Source organism: Catharus ustulatus, chromosome 9, assembly GCF_009819885.2.
Source record: "Catharus ustulatus isolate bCatUst1 chromosome 9, bCatUst1.pri.v2, whole genome shotgun sequence".
Classification (NCBI taxonomy): Eukaryota; Metazoa; Chordata; class Aves; order Passeriformes; family Turdidae; genus Catharus; species Catharus ustulatus.
The window spans coordinates 15220339-15240423 of NC_046229.1; the positions used below are offsets into that span (position 1 = coordinate 15220339).

The following is a 20085-nucleotide window of genomic DNA, read 5'->3' on the forward strand; positions in this document are numbered from 1 at the left end:
TAGGTCGTCAAACTGAAGCAGATAGAACACACGCTGAATGAAAAGAGGATATTGCAAGCAGTGAACTTTCCTTTCCTTGTTAAACTGGAGTATTCTTTTAAGGTAGCCATTACTTTCAAAGTAGCTGTTGGGTTACAGGGAAGTGCATGCTTACACTTTAGATATTAAAATACTGTACAATAGTTCAAGTATTTTTGTTTTCAAAGATGCTTCATTTGGCACTGTTGCCAGGGCTTGAGTAGGAGTGGAGTGCACTCGTGTACACTTCATATACCCCGGTTCTTCAGGTAATGATTGACAGGATATCTCCAAATAAAAAAATAAAAATTAAGTTAAACTCCTCAGAGTTTTCTCTTCTCTTGGAGGGCAACTGGATTTTTTTACACTAAGGGAGCCTTTAGGCATCATTTTATCTTTGAGAGATACCAAAGCAGGTCTTCTGTACCAATATATAGAATGGTAAATTCATAATTGTTCTGCAGATCTTTTTGCTTGAGATTTATACCTGAGGCACATCTTAATGACAGTCTTAACCAGGAAGGAAAGAACTTTGAGCTTAGCCTCTAATTTCATGACAGTACATACTAGCTAGTCTGTAAAGAAATTGAGAAGCTTCCTAGTTTATACAGTGATTTGTGCATCTTTTTTGTCCTTTTTTTTTTCTTTTTCTTTTTTTTTTTTAATTTTAAATGAGCAGACATTTTCTACCCTTAATCCTTAGAGGTTTGAGGCAGGGGCTGTGGAGTCAAGAATACCTCAGGCAGTCAGTTACAAGTATTGAAGAGTTCAAGGTCTTGCCTTGCAGCAGGCATCTTACCCTCTCTTCCATCAGGTCTCTTACCAGTCTGTGTCTGAACCTCATTAATTATCTTTATTCAGATTTGCTTTAAAAGAGGTTTCTGGAGATATATGATGCTTCTTTTGCAGTTTTTCAAGAATTTCTACCTATGTTGCATTGTATTTGTCAATGTCATTGGATGACTACAACTTTTCATTTTCAGTCGTTAATAAAAAATGTAGTCCACATGGGAGTTGTAGAGATTATAGCATGCCTAATGTGAATTTGTTTGTGTTTACTTGTCTCCTTAATTTCCTTAGGACAATTCTAATTTATACATGGTAATGGAGTATGTTCCTGGTGGAGAAATGTTTTCACATCTAAGAAGAATCGGAAGGTTCAGGTAAGAGTATTAATGACACAATTTCTTTAAAAAGGGTTAATTTGCTGATTTGGGAAGAGGGTTTTATAAAATTTGTTAGCATTGAAGAAGAAATTCTGAAGGGTTAAGTGTGTTTACCTCTTGTTCAGTGGACTTAAATTAGTCAGGCAGTGAAGAACTCTTAATTATTTTTCATTTCGTTAATAAAGGCATTTGTGATCTGTGTATGATAGAATCTTGGAATCCCTATGCATATTGTCACTGAAATTCATGGTAGTTTCTAAAAGTAAAATTTGATGTCAAAGCTCTCCACTGTGGGATATGTTCATTTTGATTTGTGTGTGTATTTTAGCTGAAAGACTTAAATTTAGGGAATGCATGTATCAATTCTAAAAATGTTTGCTTTTACTTTTTCTTGTTACATAGTAAAATAGCCAGTTAAATGATGTTAATTTGTCTATCCCTGACAGTTAGTTGGATGTTTTGGTACCTTAGCATAGCATTGGGGTACTTAATATTCTTTTAATTCTTCACAGTGAACCACATGCACGGTTTTATGCAGCTCAGATAGTGCTAACATTTGAGTACCTCCATTCATTAGACCTCATCTACAGAGATCTAAAGCCTGAAAATCTTTTAATTGATCAGCAAGGATACATCCAGGTATGATATTCTTCATATATTTAGGGAATGAAGTTTTGTCTTGCAGTGTAGTTTTAGGTAATTTGAGAAAATGTGTTTAGAATAAATGGTCTATTAGCACGTTTGTGTGGAGCATTCAAATGCCCGGCTGTCTAGTAATGGTTAAAACCCTTGGGTTGTACTTCCTCTGACTAAAATTAAACATGCACAGTAGAGCTGTCTGCAGTTGAGCCAGTTGTCAGGATTTCCCTTGGGGTCTGTGGTGAGAAGTAGGTGATTACATGGCTCTGTTCATCTGACCTATTTTATACATCTGCCCTAGAACAGGATGAAAGGTTCCCTAAAATGTCTGTTTCTCTGTCTGTATGAGTAGTTTAGGAAAACCAGCTTAGATATTAACCCTGACACAATAGTGCTAAATGCCATCTGATGAATCCCACCCTTGGAGAGTCCTAGGCTCCCCAGCACAGCTGGAGTGGGAGCTGAGTTGAGGTCAGCACTGCAGTGCTCAAATGGCAGCTTTGGTGTGACAACAGGCTCCCATGGCACCTTCTCATCTTCTTCTTAGTTCTTATGTTTTTAGCTAAATTGCAAATGGGAAGGCAAAGTACAGCAACAAGCACTCTGCAATGCTGTGCAGTCCTTAAAAGGAAGTTCTTCCCTTATTGTGTCACCTTCTGCCACAGCAGAATCTAAACAAGAAAATACATAATAAAAATGTTTGAGAGAAGTATAAAGAATTCATATCTTATGTTTTTATAACTAAAATAATATTGCATAGAGTGTAAGATAACACTGTAGGGAGAAGATCAATACAAGTTCCTTTTGTGTAGTTGGGGAGCACCATTAATGTACAGGTGGTTTACTCCATTTACTGGCAGCTCTCTCTGTGCAACAGTATGTTTTTGTGATGGTGGCAGAGGGAGGTTTGTGTTCATATGTTGATGCTGCAGCTCCAACTTCATTTTCTTTTTGCATTTTAAAGCCATTACTGTTTGTCCCATGTCTACAGTGTATTCTTCTTACGTAGACTGATGTGCATTCCCAAACACAGAAATGATTCTTTGCTGACTGAAGCGGGTCTCTCCAGTCAGCATGTCACCCACTCTATTCAGCTCCATCTGCTGATGCTGTTGTTTCTACCAAAAATGAAGAAAAGCTACCCTGATAGTTTGGCTTCTTTAGTTGTGACATTAATGCACAGCAACATCCGCACAGGTTATTGTAAAATTAGCAGCAGTTCTAATTTGCTACACTACGTTTTCTCAAGGAATGGATTGAAATTGAAACCAAGAAGGAGGAAACAAAAGAAACAAGCATAGACTTGGTAGCTTGAAACTGATCCCAGAATTTCACATGTAATTACCTGGATTTTGTATGTATTCCACAATATGGTCCAGGAAAAAACACAGCCATTAGGATATTGCATGGAGTTCTGAAAACTTACTGTAGAAAACATGACAAGTGAAATGAAGAATTTGTAATGTCCAAGTACTTGCCATTTGTGAATACAATTATTGCTACATTTTCCCCCCAGGCCTCAAATAAACAAACTTGACTCTGGTGATGCTTTCAAAGATACTCAGAATCAGAAGTTACTGGAAGAAGTCTTCTATGTTGTCTTATTCCCACACTAGTTTTACATATGACCTTTATACAGTTATGCAATAAAATTCTAAATTTACAAGACTATGGGATATATTGACCCTTTTTGTGATTCATTTATTTGTTAACTAAAGGAAAAGATAAATATCTTGTTTATATTCTTCAAATTTTCAGCATTACAAACAGTCTGATGTTAAAAAATTAATAATGTAATTGCAGTTCATGTGGAAGATTAGTAACCCATAGTTTCCACTGATATTTAGATTATAAATAGAAGCTGGTGCTAGGGTGATAATACATATTTTGTATTCTTTATTATTTTTTTAATGAGACTTATTTATCTGTCTTAGAAGTACCAGAAGGACTGACTAATAAAGGTACATCTGAATATATGATACTATGTGATTTGAGAAATAAATTTTTTCCCTGTAAAAAATGGCTTTCCAAAATATTTGTAAAGTACTTAATTTTAAATTTCTTTGTAGCAATGCACTTACAATTTATTTCTTCTGATGACAGGTCACGGACTTTGGCTTTGCAAAAAGAGTAAAAGGCAGAACTTGGACGTTATGTGGGACTCCAGAATACCTGGCACCTGAAATAATTCTCAGCAAGGTACTTTGTCTTGTTACTCAGCCATGCATTTGATGTGGCTAGAACTTCTCACCCAATTATCAAGCTCTGAGGGATAAACAATTGCTGATACTTCCAAAAATTAAATCTTGACTAGTCAATCCTTTACAAATGACACAAAATGAAGTCATTGCATTGTAAATATTTGTTTAGTGTGCCAAAACTTATGCCAAATAAGGAATTTTCATGTAACTGTACCAAACTTCGTATTACATGTTCTTGCCACAAAACTTGTGAGGGGCAAAGAGATTTAAAGAACCTGTAATTAGGTTATTTAGCTGACATCCTTATCAGAACAACAGATCTGAGTGATTACATTCTGAACTGTTAACACACTAGAACAAGAACTCCAGAGGTAACAAGAACTGGAGTCAATCAGTCGTCATTACATAACTATTTGCAGAATTTCAGGTTTAACTCAGTTGACATCAAATCAAACAATTCACTGGTTTTACATCTAAAGTACATGCAGTCTAAGCTGACTGTAGATCTCTTTGTCTACTACTTGCACTGAGTGTTCCAATATAAAAAAGTATTATTCATCCTATAGCTGTTTAACTGTAGCATTGTATGTTTTGCAAATGAAAAATATAGAACTACTCACTCTATACAACAATTGTAGTGCATCATGTTAAGTTACTCATTTAACATGTGCTTTAATTAAATACCCTTTGCAGATCATCAAAAGTGAACAGAAATACTTCTGCTTGGGGAAAAAATATTTGTTGTTTGCATGGTTTTTTTCTCCTGTGTCACTAAAGCAGTAGAAAAAATTGTACAAAATAGATTTTCCTGAACGACTGAGTCCGAACGCTGAGCTTTGTAAAAAATCTCAGAGAACATGCATGAAATGGATGGGTTTGGTGGTTTCTTTGTCTTTCCTAACATTGAATAGGACCTACTAATGATAAAAGGCTCAGGCTTTTAAGATCAAACCATAAATTACTCTAGCAGCTAATTAACTGAACTTTTAAGCTCTTGTAGCTGGTTAACTACATATGAAACTGAATGTTCCAAAATGTGGATAATCGAGCAAAATGGTGACAGCGTACAATATAGGAAGTGTTGTTATATATGTTGTTATAGTGAAATTTCCCTAAGCTTTGGAGAATTATCAATCTGTAACAAGATTGCTTTGATTTCAAATAAATAAATAAGTTGTGCCCATTTCTGTCACTTAGGGAGTCTTGTCACAGGAGTATAAAAGAAATCACTGACACTCATCACAGGAATGTGGGCAAAATGCTTTATTTCAATCACTGGTTCACTGTCATTGCTGTATTAGTATTTACAGTAATTTCACGAATACAAGCCGCACCAATTTGACCAAAATTTTGGTGGAAACCCGGAAGTGCGGCTAATATTCCGGGGCGGCTAATCTATTAACAAAATTCTAAAAGCTGCCAACACGGAAGTGAGAGCCCGCGGCAGCCCCAAGCCAAGCTGGAGCCCGGCCGGCCCCGGCAGAGGTGGGAAAGCCTGGCAGAGGCGGGGCCAGCAGTGTCGGGGGCGGGCGGCAGAGCCTGAGCCAGCAGGGCGGGGCAGGGAGGGCGGCAGAGCCTGAGCCAGCAGGGCGGGGGAGCCCGGGAGAACTGGGGCTAGCAGTGCAGGGGAGCATGGCAGAAGCAGGAAGGCCGGCGGGTGGGGCTGCCTGGCAGCGGGGGAAGCCCAGCATAATCGGGGCCAGCAGCGTGGGGGAGCCCGGCGGTGCGGGGGCCTGCAGTGCCGGCCAGGGCGAGGAAACGCGGCGGCGGTGCAGACGGGAGGGGGCGGCCGGCGAGCGTGGTGGCGGCGGCGGCAGCCCTGCCGGCGGGGCGAGCGAAAGCGGCGCTCGCGAAAGCGCCGCCGCGAGCCGCGAACCGCGAGCCGCGAAAGCGCCGCCGCGAGCCGCGAGCCGCGAGCCGCGAGCCGCGAAAGCGCCACCGCGAACCGCGAACCGCGAGCCGCGAACCGCGAGCCGCGAAAGCGCCGCCGCGAGCCGCGAAAGCGCCGCGGGGCGGGCGCGGCGCTCGCGAGGCGCGGCGCGGGGCGAGCGAAAGCGGCAGCGGGGCGGACGGTGAGCCTGGCGGCGGCAGCCCTGCCAGCCGGGCGAGCGAACGCGGCAGCGGGGCGGTGCTGACGGGAGAGGGGGGCCAGCGAGCCCGGCGGCGGCGGCAGCACCACCCGGCCAGCCCCGCCGAGCCGTGGCGCTGAGCTGGGCCACCCGGCCCCGTCGGCAACCATGAGCGGGCCGAGCCTGCCTGGCCCCGCCCCGAGCCAGTAAAACCCGCTATGCCGCGATCCTGTTACTAATTGGCCAATTTGTGAAAGCTGCGCACGGATTCTCGCGACGAACGAAAGTGCGGCTAATATTCGGGGTGCGGCTTATCTATTGACAAAGACAGCAACATTGTCGAGGCACCGGGGGTGCGGCTTATAATCCGTGCGGCTTGTATTCGTGAAACTACTGTAATTGTATTGCTGTTGGAATCTGACTGCCAGTTTGGTTGAAGTCAGGTTGTAAGTTCTGCATTAAATGACCAATAATGTATTTGCTTTCTTCGTATTCCATAAATATATAGATCTATACTGAAAATCTTAACCTGTGTTAGAAACTGTACTAACAGTGGCATGTTTGATTTTATTCAGGGTTACAACAAGGCAGTGGATTGGTGGGCATTAGGAGTGTTAATCTATGAAATGGCAGCTGGATATCCCCCATTCTTTGCAGATCAGCCCATTCAAATTTATGAGAAGATTGTGTCTGGCAAGGTGAGTTAAAGCTCTTAAGGGTGTTTTCACAAATGCAGCTCTTTTTGTAGAATCTGGCTTTGGTGGGGAAGATGCCAAATTCACTGGCCACTAGACAGTGAGCAATTTGAAAAGGATCTAGGAGAAGTTTATAATGTACATTTCAGAAGTACAGACATTGCTACTTTAAATCAACGTTATAAAATCTGTTCCCTGCCTTCAAATTTAAAATGCAAGTTACGAAATTTACAGATATGGTGGTATTATATCCTTTTGTGTTTGTATTAAAGTGATCCAACAACTATTAACAACTACTAAGCTGTGTGCTAATTTACCTAGCTATTTTCTATAAATTTTTTTTGCAATTTTTGAGAAGCCCTGAAGAGTTTCCATCATTCCTAATAGGTTTCTTTACTTCCATGGTCTTAGAACTAGGCTTGTCCAATATTCTGTTTGATTATATAAAATTTTTGCCAAGTGTTTCCAATGTTTCCCTTCTATTTTTCATTAGTATCTCTTAGTGTGCTAGATAGCACCAAAATGTAATCATTCTGTTGTTTCTCCTGCCAGCCAGTGTTGATTCTTTGTGCTCCCTTGATTTGTTCCAGTTGTTCTCTTCCTTTCCCCTACACAGACACACACTGTGCTGCATCTCAGGTGCCTCTGTAACTCTAATCAAGGGCATCACCTCAGTAGGCCTGTGGTGCACTGCACTGAGCTTGATTCTTGTTTAATAAAGAAGGTGGTGGGTGGTTGCTCTTTGAAAGGTTTCAATGTTGGGAACCTTCAGCTGTGCCCATGAATATATGGGAATTAATTCACAGAGACGTGTTTTTAAATAAATCTTTTTCTTCTAAACTAAAAACAAAATGTTGGGCATTTTTGTAGTTTTATCTAATTGGCTTGACATCTGTAAAAGGTCATTACCTTTTTTTACTGAGTCCATGGATGGACTACAGCAGAAACAGCACAGTTCTGGAAACTGTAATTCCATCCTCAGCTAGCAGTTGTTTATAACCTGGGGTCTTTCATTTATTCTACTTCATTTCCTTAGTTCTCTACTTAAAATTTGAGTTAATATTTCCTTACTTCTCAGTGGTCTAGGTATTATAGTCATTAAATCTGTGAGTTTCTCATAATCTAGCATAGAACCATATTGGTAGATAAACTGAAGGAGGGTCCTTAATAATTGGACTTATTGATATTTTTTTTTAGTTTTTTTATGTGAAGTAATTCCATGATCTGTATTTACATGATAACTGATCAGCTCAGTATCGGGAGTGTCAAACACTGAGACTGAGGATGACAATACAGCTTTCTGCCTGTTCTTTCCCCCTTCCTTCTCTCTGCCATCTCAAATGGTGTCAGTAGATCATTTGTTAGAAAAACCCTTTGTAATTACATCCCACGAATCATCTTCAAATATTCTTTAGCCAGGTTTGAATGAATTGCAAGTCACTAGTGTGCTATCTTCAGATAGTGCTGTTATGTAAGACTTCTGATGTTGGTGCATTTAGTTACCAGAAACAGATTGCAGTACAGCATAAAATTCCAGATGGACTTTTCATATATGATTGCTGAATGTACAGTTATTTCAGAGCATATATATGTATTTATAAGCTGTGTATATGCTATATACTGTGTCTTCTGTGTGTGTGTATATATATAATACAAACTAAAAATTTATACCTAGAAAATAGCTGAGAATGTCTTGAGATGCTGTGTTGTTAAAACACCAAATTAAACTTAGCTTTTTGATCACTGTTACATTAAATTAATATCTTACCCCTAGAAATTTCCAGTTCAAGAAATGGTAGATGGGCAATGTAATGCTATGATAAAGGTTTTGTGAAACAGAAATACTTGTGCAACAATAATCATCTCTTTCTTCATGCATTCCTGCTTGATTTGGTTTTAGAAGAAGGATAGAAAATGACCCCACTATTACCCTTTTGTGTGAAATCCACAGGGGAAAGAATCAAATTTGTATCACATTTTTAATGTTGTGGGTGTATAATTTTAGGTGAGGTTCCCATCACACTTCAGTTCAGACCTAAAGGATCTTCTAAGAAATTTACTCCAGGTAGATTTGACCAAACGATATGGAAATCTCAAGAATGGTGTAAATGACATAAAGAATCACAAGTGGTTTGCAACTACAGATTGGATTGCCATTTATCAGAGAAAGGTAAGACCCTTCCTGATCAAAACTATTACAGGTCTTTAAGGGATTGAAGTAAAATTTCTAATTATTGTGTTTAATTTTTATTTCCTAGATCTGTGACTTTAAATTGAGAAAGGGTGAAAGTATTTTAATCTTTCAAGATACCAGAGGATATGTATTGAGTTATGTTTGTTTCTTCTGGGTATTTTATCCTGGACCTCTGTGTACATTCACATTCTCTTTAACACATGTTGTGTGTTGGTCTATTTCTGGATTATCTCAGGATGAGGCATCTCCTGCCTCTCTCACTTTTTATTTAACCCCTGCTACAGTGGCATCTATAAATACTCCTCCACAGCAGAAATGAATTTGTTTTCCTTTCCAACCAGCTCTTAGCACTCAGACTGTGCTTCAGTGTGGAGAAGCTCAAGCCAAAGCTAGAGCTTTTCTTTTTTTCTCCTAAAGCAACCTGCTCCCTCTGTAAAAAAAAAAAAAGGTAGACATAAGTGATAATATTTAAATAAATTGGTTTGAATTTGAAATGCTAACAGTCTTGACTATAAAGGCATGAACATGCTGCTGTAACAGCAGTATTTTAAGGGCCAAAACTAAATACTAACAATAGTTTATAAAAAGAAACTGGTTGTTTGGCTACACAAACTGACAGTACAGTTGTTGAATTATTCACTAATGTATTAATTACTAGAAGACAGGGTACAATTAATGCATCCTGTATTTCTTGCATTAAGTATAGTTATTTTTAAGAAAATATTCCCCATTGTGGAATTCTAATTATCTGTTCTTCACTTTCTTAATACCTCTTTGCGAGGCAGATTTGTATGAACCGAGATTCATTTTCCGGTATGCTGTTTGGGAACACCCAGGCCCCATAATATTAACAGTGTTTTAATACTGTGCTAAATATTCTTAGCATTGCTAGTGTACTTCTATAGTGAATTACTTTCACAGAAATAAGAAATATTTTTAAATGTTAAGAAGTAGTAGAGTCAGAATAGCTATTACTAGATTTAAAGGGTTGTGAAAACTGATACTGAGTAAGTTTGAAGCTTCTAATTATAAAGAATAAATACTGTAATACTGAGGCTCTGAAACAACAGCATGGATTGTAATATCATTCAAGTAGTCACAGAAATACAGCAATAAACCTTAGGCTTGTACAGTTTTTCACAGTGGCTGTTACCACAGCATGTATTCTCCTAAATAAACATACTGTTCCTTGGCAGCTAATGTCATGTGAATGTTTTGGTTTTTTTTTTAAGTGCTACAGTCATAAGTAAACTAGTCAATTACTTAATATTTCAGATACAGAATCACAAAATATGGTGAGTTGGAAGGGACCCATAAGGATCATCCAGTCCAACTACTGACCCTGCACAGGATATCCCAAGTGTCTCACCATGTGCCTGAGAGCATTGTCCAAACTCTTCTTGAACTCTGTCAGGCTGGTGCTGTGGCCACTGCCTTGGGGAGCTGTTCCAGTGCCCAAACACCCTCTGGGTGAAGAGACTTCTGCTGATACCCAACCTAAACCTGCCCTGACTCAGCTTCAGGCCATTCCCTCGGGTCCTGTCACTGTCACCACAGAGCAGAGATCAGCGCCTGCTGCTCCTCTTCCCCTCACAAGGAAGCTGTACCTGCAGTGAGGTCTGCCCTCAGTCTCCTCCAGGCTGAACAGACCCAGTGCCCTCAGCACCTCCTCACAGTTTCCCCTCAGGGCCCTTCACCACCTTTGTTGGCCTCCTTTGGACACTCTCTCATAGTTTAATTTCTTTCTTACACTGTGGTGTCCAAAACTACCCCCCATCACTTGAGGTGAGGCTGCTGCAGTGCAGAGCAGAGAGGGACAATCCCCTCCCTTGCCTGGCTGGCAATACTGACCCTGATGTCCCCAGGACACAGTTGCCCCTGCTGGCTGCCAGGGCACTGCTGGCTCAATTTGCCATCAACCAGGACCCCCAGGTTCCTTTCCACAGCTGCTCTCCAGCCTCTTGTCCCTCAGTCTATCTGTACATCCAGGGTAGCCTCATTCCAAATGCAGAATCTGGCACTTTCTAATGTTGAACTTCGTATGCTTGCTGATTGCCCAGTCCTGGGATTTGTCAGTCTCTCTGCAGCGCCTCCCTGCCCCCTAGGGAGTTAACAGCTCCTCCCAGTTTTGTATGGTCTATGAACTTACTTAGTATCCCTTCCACTCCTTCTTCTGAATTATTTATGAAGATGTTCAAGAGCACAGGGCAGAGGATTGAGCCCTACAGAACCCCACTATTGACTGGTGCCCAGTCTTACGTCACCCCATTCACTGTAACGTTTTGTGCCCAACCTGTGACCCAGTTGTTCACCCATTGCATGATATACCATCAAGTCTTCCTTTCTTTGTGGCTTTCCATATTTATTAACACACTGCCTGATAAGATGATTTTACTTCGGGCCAAACAGGTATTTCCACTAGAAAACAGTGTTATCTCCTGCAATCTCTATTTAGCAATTTTCATATTGGAGATAGGAAAAGGTCTGACATGTCTCATTTGAAAGTGTACTAAAGTTCAAGCAGTAAATGATATATTTTCTCTGCTCTGAGTTTTGTTGTAAGAGTAACTGAAAATCAGTTTAAGAAGACACAGAGACAGAATTCAGATAATAGTAATGTGTGGCTTTGTAGGCAAGGTGTGTACACAGACTATGTTCACTCAGGCTGAATTACCGAAACACGTATCATGTTTTAAGAATAAAAGGATATACACTTGACAATTGCATGCGTAAATGCACAAGCAACTGTTATTTCTTGGCAGTGTATAATGGTATTGCCCCCAGTCTGGAGTTTAATTTGTGTTAGTCTGTGCTGTACCTCTTTAATTCACTGATCTACACGTGCAACACACCCCCACCATCAGCAATCTACCTGGGGGCAGTGTGGTGTGATCTTCTGCCTCAGCTGAAGCTGTGCCTGCCCTGTTTGGTAGCCTCCCCACCATTCTACCTCTGGCACACTTACATCTTGAGATGTTTGGGGGAGAGAAGCTTGTCTGATTACTTTGTGTTTCCAGGTTTAAATTTGCATCACCTGCATAACTTTGTTGTAATTTTGTTTATCTTATGGTACAGTCTTTGAGTGACTCCTCCAAGTCATTGCTTGTGTCTCATTGTCTGGAGAAGGCTTTCACTTTTCACTTAGGTCCTAGGAGGAACTTCGTAAGAGATGCAGAACAAATTCTTTTCTACTTGCATTAGGTTAGTTTTTATTTGGGAATAGAAGATTGTTATGAAGTAGGAGGGAGAGGCATTCCAAACTTTCCTAAGATCTTTGTGTAGTGGTGGTTGCCATCAATGGACTCCATGTCCTGTGCTAATGAGCTGGAAGGAGCAGGGTTGCCTCTGCAAAGAGAAGAGTAATCTTTGTTTTGAAGTGGAAGTAATTTTTTTAATTACGTCTGTCAGCAAGAAATTAGTCTTTTTCAATTTAGACTCACACATCTAGGCCTTCTTAGGTTTTGTCTATGTGCCACAACTTAAACCTGTAATACCCGATTTCTTGGCAGGATCTGAGAAGTAATGGGAGTATTGCTGTGCTCATTATTACAATGCTAAATCTATTGGTATTTGGCCAGTAACATTTCATGTGCCTTTTTATCTCCTACCAATACAGGTAGAAGCTCCATTCATACCAAAGTGCAGAGGTCCTGGAGATACCAGCAACTTTGATGACTATGAAGAAGAAGATATTCGTGCTTCTCTAACAGAAAAATGTGCAAAAGAATTTGCTGATTTTTAGTAGGAGTAAGAGGACAAGATGACATCAGGGCTCACATTGGGATCTTTGCACTCTGTTAACAGATGAGGTGGAGCTGAGACCATCATATGTCAAAACAGTTACCTAGTTACTTCATTCCACAAAGCTGACTGAGGTCTTTATTGCCATCTTCCATGTGTGCAGTTTGCACCAACCCTTCTAACTAGGCACAATTAAGCAAGCACTGTTTGTGCAGTAACACAGAATAATAGACCACTTTCCTACTTAACTTTGGTTTCTGTCGTTCTTTGTTTCTGTGTATTGTTCATTTTCCCCCTTTGAAATGAAGTAGTTTTTTACCCAAGAATGCTCCATTTTATTTTGAATAATGTATTATTTGTGTGAGTGAAATGGAAGGTGTTGCGGCTAGTGTGATTTAGACTGAAGTGAAAGATAAATGTTGCTTCTAGTCTGTGCCAGCCAATAATTCATGTCTGTCTTGTGTCTGATGCTACAATTTATAATAATTTTTTAGTAGCTCAGACTAAACCTAGCCAACATTTTTAGCATTTTTGAAGGTAGTATTTATCGCCATATAAATGTCTGCTAAATTAACTTAAAAACATTTCTTCCTGGAGGCTGACCAAAATCCAGTAGAATCAATTGGATGGCTTAAGTAGGGGACAGTAGCTAGACCCCGTGCCTTGGTTTTCTACATCCCTGCAGTTTTCGTCACTGCCTCCTTCCTTTGTATTTCCCACCTAGGCAGTAGGCAAGTTGCCATAACCAGACTGTACCATGGAAAGCTTACAGTCTCATGAGAGGGAGTAAATCCATCTGGTCTGGATTTTGGACCATACTAAACCAAGTCAACTTACCAGCATTTCAGTTGGCAGGTGTGAAATGGCTTGTTTGAGATCATGAACCCTAAACTCTTAAAGGAAGTTTTGGTCAGTACTGTAGAGAATTCATTTTGATTCACTTTTTCTTCTTTTTTTTCTTAATTTTTTTAAAGTAGCCAATGTTTTGGCTCCCAAAGTATTCCTTGCTTCAAGCCTTTTTTGATTAAAAAAAGGCATCCATTAGAATAAAAACCATCATGCCACAGAAAGCAAATTGCGCTCTGCCATTAGCTATGAAAAACAAATGGGTTTAGCAAATGCAAAATAATGTTCTAGATGCATCGCTGGATGAACACGGTTATTTTTTGTTAGCTGTTAAGAATAAGAGGTTATTGCCAAGTTTTTATTCTGGTATACTATATTAGTAAACTGAGGATGGAGTACTGCTACAATCATTTTCTTTTTAATTACAGCACTTCATTCATGAAGAAAAGAGATCAAGTTTAAAAACTGCAACAGCTGAGTTTATTTTAGTTGCATTGTGTCTTCATTTCTAACCTACTTTCTTTCAATCAATCGGAATGTATGGTCACACAGATACAAGTATTTGGGTTTAATTATGTTTTGTATACTCTCACCAACTGACTTAAAGGGTATTGCTACCATGTGCTAGCTTTGGGCACTTTTACACATTTATTTCAATGTTAATAATCAGCGGCTCAGCACTTTTTTCGGGGTTGCTTTTAAACTTATTCATAGTAGTTTTATTTGTACACTTGGTTCTGGCTGTCTCAGTGACCTGTCTTAAAACAGCACATCTAAAAGTTTAAACTAGACTCATGTTTTATGATAAATTTACATGCATACAAGGATGAATTGTTTTTTAAGAAAATGAGCTATATTGATACATAGCCATTGGATTTGTTTGAATGCCAGTGCAAATAAGCAGCTGGCGTTCCTTCCTTTTAATCTCTACGACGCTCCTAAAAGAAAGGCCTTTGTAGACATTTTACAAAAGAGTATGAAACATACCACCCAATGTTCTGTCTGTTTAGGTTGTTGAGCATTTTTGCACAACGTCATTAGGAGGCTGACACTGAATGCAGTCTTTGTCCACCCATATTTACATACATGCAAGAAAAGTATAAGATACTTTGCTGTAGCAAATTTTATGTAACAAAGATATATCGTCACATTAATAAATTTAAAGAAATCCTTTGTATGAAAATGTTAAAATCTTTTGTATTTCATTTAGACCAAGGACATGCTGCTGTATGCTAGCTGTATGCGATAAATTCTACAGTAACTTTGTTGTCGTTTATGAACTTTAAAAGATTTTAATAAATGTTGGAGATCACAATTTGATTCTGTTATGATTTTAATTTTTAATCATTACATTTATAGTTCTAGAGAGGTTCAGAGATTTTTCTGTTCTGTAAAATACTGTAATTCATCTTGCGTGTACAATAAGACAAAAGTCTAGGAAATTGGTTCTGACGTGTCTGTCTGATATCCAGATTAAGTTCTACATGGGCATAAGTGGAAAAGTCATCATAATGCCATGATATTATGCTTTTTTTAATTTTATGAAAATCCTGTTAGAAAGTAGAACACTTTTCCAATATGGCATAATAGACTTCAGTATGGAAATGAGATTCTATTTTGGAAAAGGAGGGGAAGTGTGCAATTTCCAAGGCATTAGTGAGTACATTTGACAATGTGAGTATTATACAACCCTCTCATTTAAACACATTCATGAAATATAACTACAGAATATTATGTTACCTGTATTTAATTTGAAAAATCCTTTTCACAATATGGAAAAATTGTATATCTATGACAGTAGAAGCTTGTTAATTTTACACATTTGAGGAATTAAGTGTTGAACTATATGGTATATTTTAATTGTACTCTAGTTGTATGTAACTTTCATTTCCAACATAAAGGATTGTATCTCATTAAGTAAATTGCTTTTTTTATTATCTTGTCAGTTGCATTAAAACCCTTATTTTTAAATCCTTTAAAGTATTTTACTAATTTTTGCAAATAATTAGATGTTTTTAAGTGCTGCAATAGTGTGCAATAGTAAACATTTATATACAGAAGTGCAAATTAAATTATGTACAACACTTGTGCTGCTTCTTTGTGAATCAGAATGTTGTATGATGACAGTGTTGCACCTCCCCACACGTGAGCAGGGTTTGAGAGCAAGAGGAAAAGGTTGTGAAGCCTGTTACATGTATGAGTTGGGGCACATTAAACTTTACACTAACTAGGGTGTCTGGAGAAGGTGGTGTGGAGAGCATTAAAGGCACTATAAGAAGTCTTGGACTTCTTAGACAATCAAGAGCAAGCAAGGTGATCATTAGCTTCAGTATTGTTTGTCTTCATATTATTTTCATTCAGACTCAATGCTTTTTCTTAAAGATAATTGCCTGTTTTTAAACTGTCTGCAGATCCCGCTGTACAAACTTTGTGCTGTGTCTCATTGTGCTGTGAAACAACTGATAGAAGTAAAGACTGTTCATGGTCTTGGCATTGTCTGTCTTGGGGCTTTTTCTGCAAGTGGTGTTTGGAGAGGCTCTGGTGCCTGCTCTGTATTGCAGCTCCTCCTCTCCCCACTGTCTGAACCAAGCTGTGGCCTCTGTGCTTCTATTGCTGTACGCCTGCGACTGCGGTGTTGTGTTCTTGGTTTCCTGGTACTACTGCTACATTACATTTTAAAGACCTCTGTACTTTCTAAAGCTGAGCGTAAAAGAACTGCAAAAAATACTGTCTTCTGCTTTTACTACAGCTCCTAAACAAGCACAGCATGCTGAGCCACAGATTTGAAGGTGTCATTCAAATCTGCATAAGGAGGACTTATCGCAGATCAGAATTGAAGAACCATTCCATAAGAAACTGGTAAAAAAATAATTCCATTCTCCAGCTGAGGTGTATATAGCTGATCTGGATCTGTTTGATGATATGAAAAACAAAAAAAAAAAAAAAGAGTTTGACCACCACAGTTTTACAAGTGTGGGTCTTGCATACATTTTAAAAATGTTTTTAATGGAAAGCTTGAAGTATTGACTGGTTTAAGTTCTTTAACAGAAAGGTAAAATACGGGCACCTAACATCAAGCTGGGCAGTAAGAGGGTTAGAGCTCCACAAGGATGTTTAAATGCCTTATAGATAGTAAATGTTTGTGATCTTACACAGTGATTATGTGGAGCGTTGGATTTTTTTTTAGAAGTATAAGATGGGTAAATAGAGGCAAGACAGGATCTCTAGATATCTTCCCTTTCTAACTTCTGAATTTGGTGATGAATAAAAGTATGAATTAAATCTGAGATCTAGTCACATTTTTACCTTTTTTGTTGTTTGGATTTGGGGAGGGGTATCGTGTGGCAAAAAAGGATGCCTGAAGGAAACTTGCATGTATTGAAAATTTATTTTATTCTTATAATTGACTACTACAAAAAGTGTAGTCCCTCAGTGGGATAAAAACAGCTGAGGTTTCTATGACATCATTGGGATCAGTTCTCAACAGTGTTTCAAAGCCAGTAAAAATTCCTTTGGAATCCTTACATCTTCATTGTGCTGTTCCCTCCCTTGGAGGGTCAAGCACAAATGTCTTTGCAAAAATATATCTCTAACAATTGTGTATGTGTGGCTCTTCGCTTTGAGACTTAAAAGAAACATAGTTGTGGTGTTTATTGACATGAGCTGCTGGTCAGTGCAGCATGAACGGAAGAGCCAGTAACAAACTTGCACATTTCTTACTGCTGCTCAGCTTACAGGTGTAGATTTTGATGGATCACACCGTGGCAACCTAATGTCTAATGGCAAGGCTGAAGCACAAAAACTCTTCAGGATGAAAGGTTGTTGGAGTATGAGGAGGGAGGTCAGTTATCTGTTCCATCTGTTTGCAGCCACAGTAACAGGTGTTTGCTGGGAGGTTGTTATCAGAGACTTCTTCCTTTGCCTTTGTTTCCAAGGTGCTGTGGAAGATTAGAGAGGACACAGCTGTAGCTATGTTTACACAAATGGAGCAAGGTCTCAGCAGCCTGGCAAGCAGTGTGGTATGTTCTGTGGGTGTTCAGTAAGTTCCAGGAAAAATTACTGCTGTCTGGGGCAACAAAGAGAAAATTGGAGTGCTGGAAAGGCTTGGTTAACTGAAATTCTTCCCCCACCAAGGTAATTTGATTCAATCGAAGAAAAATAAATTGATTCAAGACCTCAGTCTGTTAATGGTAGGTAACACCTGGGGTAATTCACCTATCTCATAGACATGTTAATTCAGATTAAGCAACCAATATGTAATCATTTTATAAATGCTCAGTGTTTATAAAGTATCTGTTTTCAACTGCCCCCCTAAAAAAAGGCACTGTATGTCCTTATTTAATACATTATCTTTATTTCCCTTTTTCTCTGGCCATGTGCATTGGGAAGTGTGCATCTGGCAGGCTTGCTTACCAGTGGGAAAAACTAAGAGAGGAACTGAGCAAGCAGCCTTAGTAAAAACATGCCATTACAGCAGAAACAGGATCACAGCGGCAGAACATGTGATGTTACTGTTGTGATACAATTTGTTAGTGCAAACACATGAATAATTCATCTCCAGAGTGGTTCTACTTCCACTGAAGTATCTGCTCCGTGCTTAGGACATAACCCAGGGCCTTGGCTCCAGGAGGACATCCCTTCCAGCGAGCCACCTCCAAGGCCACAGCACCTATAGCTCATGAATTCTGGAAAGGAATTTCAGAGCAGAACAGAGTTTGCTGCAAGGGATGTTTCCTGCCAAGAGAAGTGTTGGAGGAAATGCTGGGAGAAAAATAAATAAGTCTCACAAACTTAATTTGGTCTTTTTTAAAGCTCCTCAAGGAAACTTGAAATACCAGCACAAATGCTTTTTCACTTGGGATTTGTACAGCACAAACCTGTGCCTTAGGGCATACCTAGTATTATGTCTGAAGTTACTAAACTGGTCTTAATTCTGCTAGTACTTATTAACTAATAAGTCAACTCTGACTTTTCTTGAACTTTTTTTTAGTGTTTCAGGTTACTGAAAAATCCTGTCAACTAAAATAATGAAAGTAGATGATCTTCAAGGTCCCTTCCAATCCAAAGTACTCTATGATTGCACCTTCAGGAGCTCTCCATAACCAACTGCTCTAGTTACATTTATTTGCCAGTAGATGTCACATTTACATGGTGTGGAATGCTGTGTAAGAAATGTCAGCTGCAGAGCACAGTAAGAACAAGAGACTTGGAAAATATTTAAGAGCAGTAGGGAATGAAAAATTTAGATTGTACCAGTCACATAATATGTCAGGTAATAGTTCATGCAATACCAACCATATGTATTTGTTCTTTGTATATTAGTAGATTTTAACTTTAAATCCTTTTAGAGTTAATAGTTGGAGTGGTTTTTTACTGGTTTTCATATCAGCATGAGCAAAAAAAGGAGATTTTGACACTAATTTGAACGAAAACATTTTTTCATAATATGTATTATTGCATGGACTATATGAAAATTTCACTAAAAAATCCCTGATTGATAGTTCCTGTTTTCATTTGAAGCTAAAACCAGAGGGGGGTGTCTGTACTAATAGCCCACAATCACATTTCTGTTTTATGTGCAATTGAAATTTCAGAAATACACTGTTTTTAACCAAAGATTGCCACCAGTAAAAATTGAAAAGTATTCCTAAGCTGATTTGTTAAGCAAATAGTATTTATAGTAGAGTGGATATAAAATTTTGAGTTGGACAGTAATCAAATTTAGATATGTCTCTATTAATTATGTTTACAGGCAAAATAACAACTGTTCATGTTTTTCTGAATTATGTGATCACCAGAGCAGTTGGAGAACAAGTTACAGCAAATGTGCTCTTGAGAGCACCCGTGAGCAGAGCCTCATCAACCAATTTGAGAGCTGAGTAAGTTTTTAAATGACCAGTTTAACTGTTATAACCTTAATGCAGAGCTGTTGAATGTCCTGTCTGCTCTTGTTCAGATGCATCTGGGTTTGGTTTATATCAAAGGAGAGAGTGGAGGGGAAACAGGGTCATCCAATGTGTGTCTGGAACATTTGCCCCTTGTAACAGCAGTTCCTTTCTCGCAGTCTGCTTTGCAACCACTGTCCACCAAAACAATGTGTGCATGCTTTGAGCTGCATATTGATACACAAATCATAGGTGTGTCATTTCTTCTGGTCTGCTCACAGTTCAGTGCCTAAGAGCAGACAGAGCACCCGTAAGTCCCCCCAACCAGTAGCAGAGCTGCAGAAAATGCCTTTCTCTGGGTCTGGGGTGCTTTCAGAGGGCTGAGAAGCAACATCCTCCAAGGCTGAGCAAAGAATGAAATGCCAGACTCGGGTCTTCCACACCTGGCATCACTTCTGGCAGTTACACCAAAATAACAACATGGAGAGAAGATGCCACTATTTACTGAGATATGGTTGCTTTACAAATCCTAAAAATATGGATATTTCTGACAGTCAGGTTCTTCACTCCTGGGAGAAAAGGTTCCCAGCAAGGTAGGGGAAAAAAAACCTAGCACTAATTTTTCAATGTA

At 39.2% G+C, this 20085-nt stretch overlaps 1 protein-coding gene across 5 annotated transcripts in view; it reads left to right on the plus strand.

Moving 5' to 3' along the window:
- PRKACB (protein kinase cAMP-activated catalytic subunit beta) overlaps nt 1–16062 on the plus strand; it is a 68047-nt gene extending 51985 nt beyond the window's left edge. For all 5 annotated transcript variants that reach the window (XM_033067256.1, XM_033067255.1, XM_033067254.1 and 2 more), the window contains 7 exons: nt 4–102; nt 1099–1181; nt 1697–1823; nt 3927–4022; nt 6669–6791; nt 8794–8958; nt 12599–16062. In XM_033067256.1, the coding sequence (XP_032923147.1) occupies nt 4–102; nt 1099–1181; nt 1697–1823; nt 3927–4022; nt 6669–6791; nt 8794–8958; nt 12599–12724 (819 nt within the window). In that variant the 3' untranslated portion in view covers nt 12725–16062. The remainder of the gene's footprint in view (nt 1–3; nt 103–1098; nt 1182–1696; nt 1824–3926; nt 4023–6668; nt 6792–8793; nt 8959–12598) is intronic.
- Nucleotides 16063–20085: the final 4023 nt, after the last annotated feature.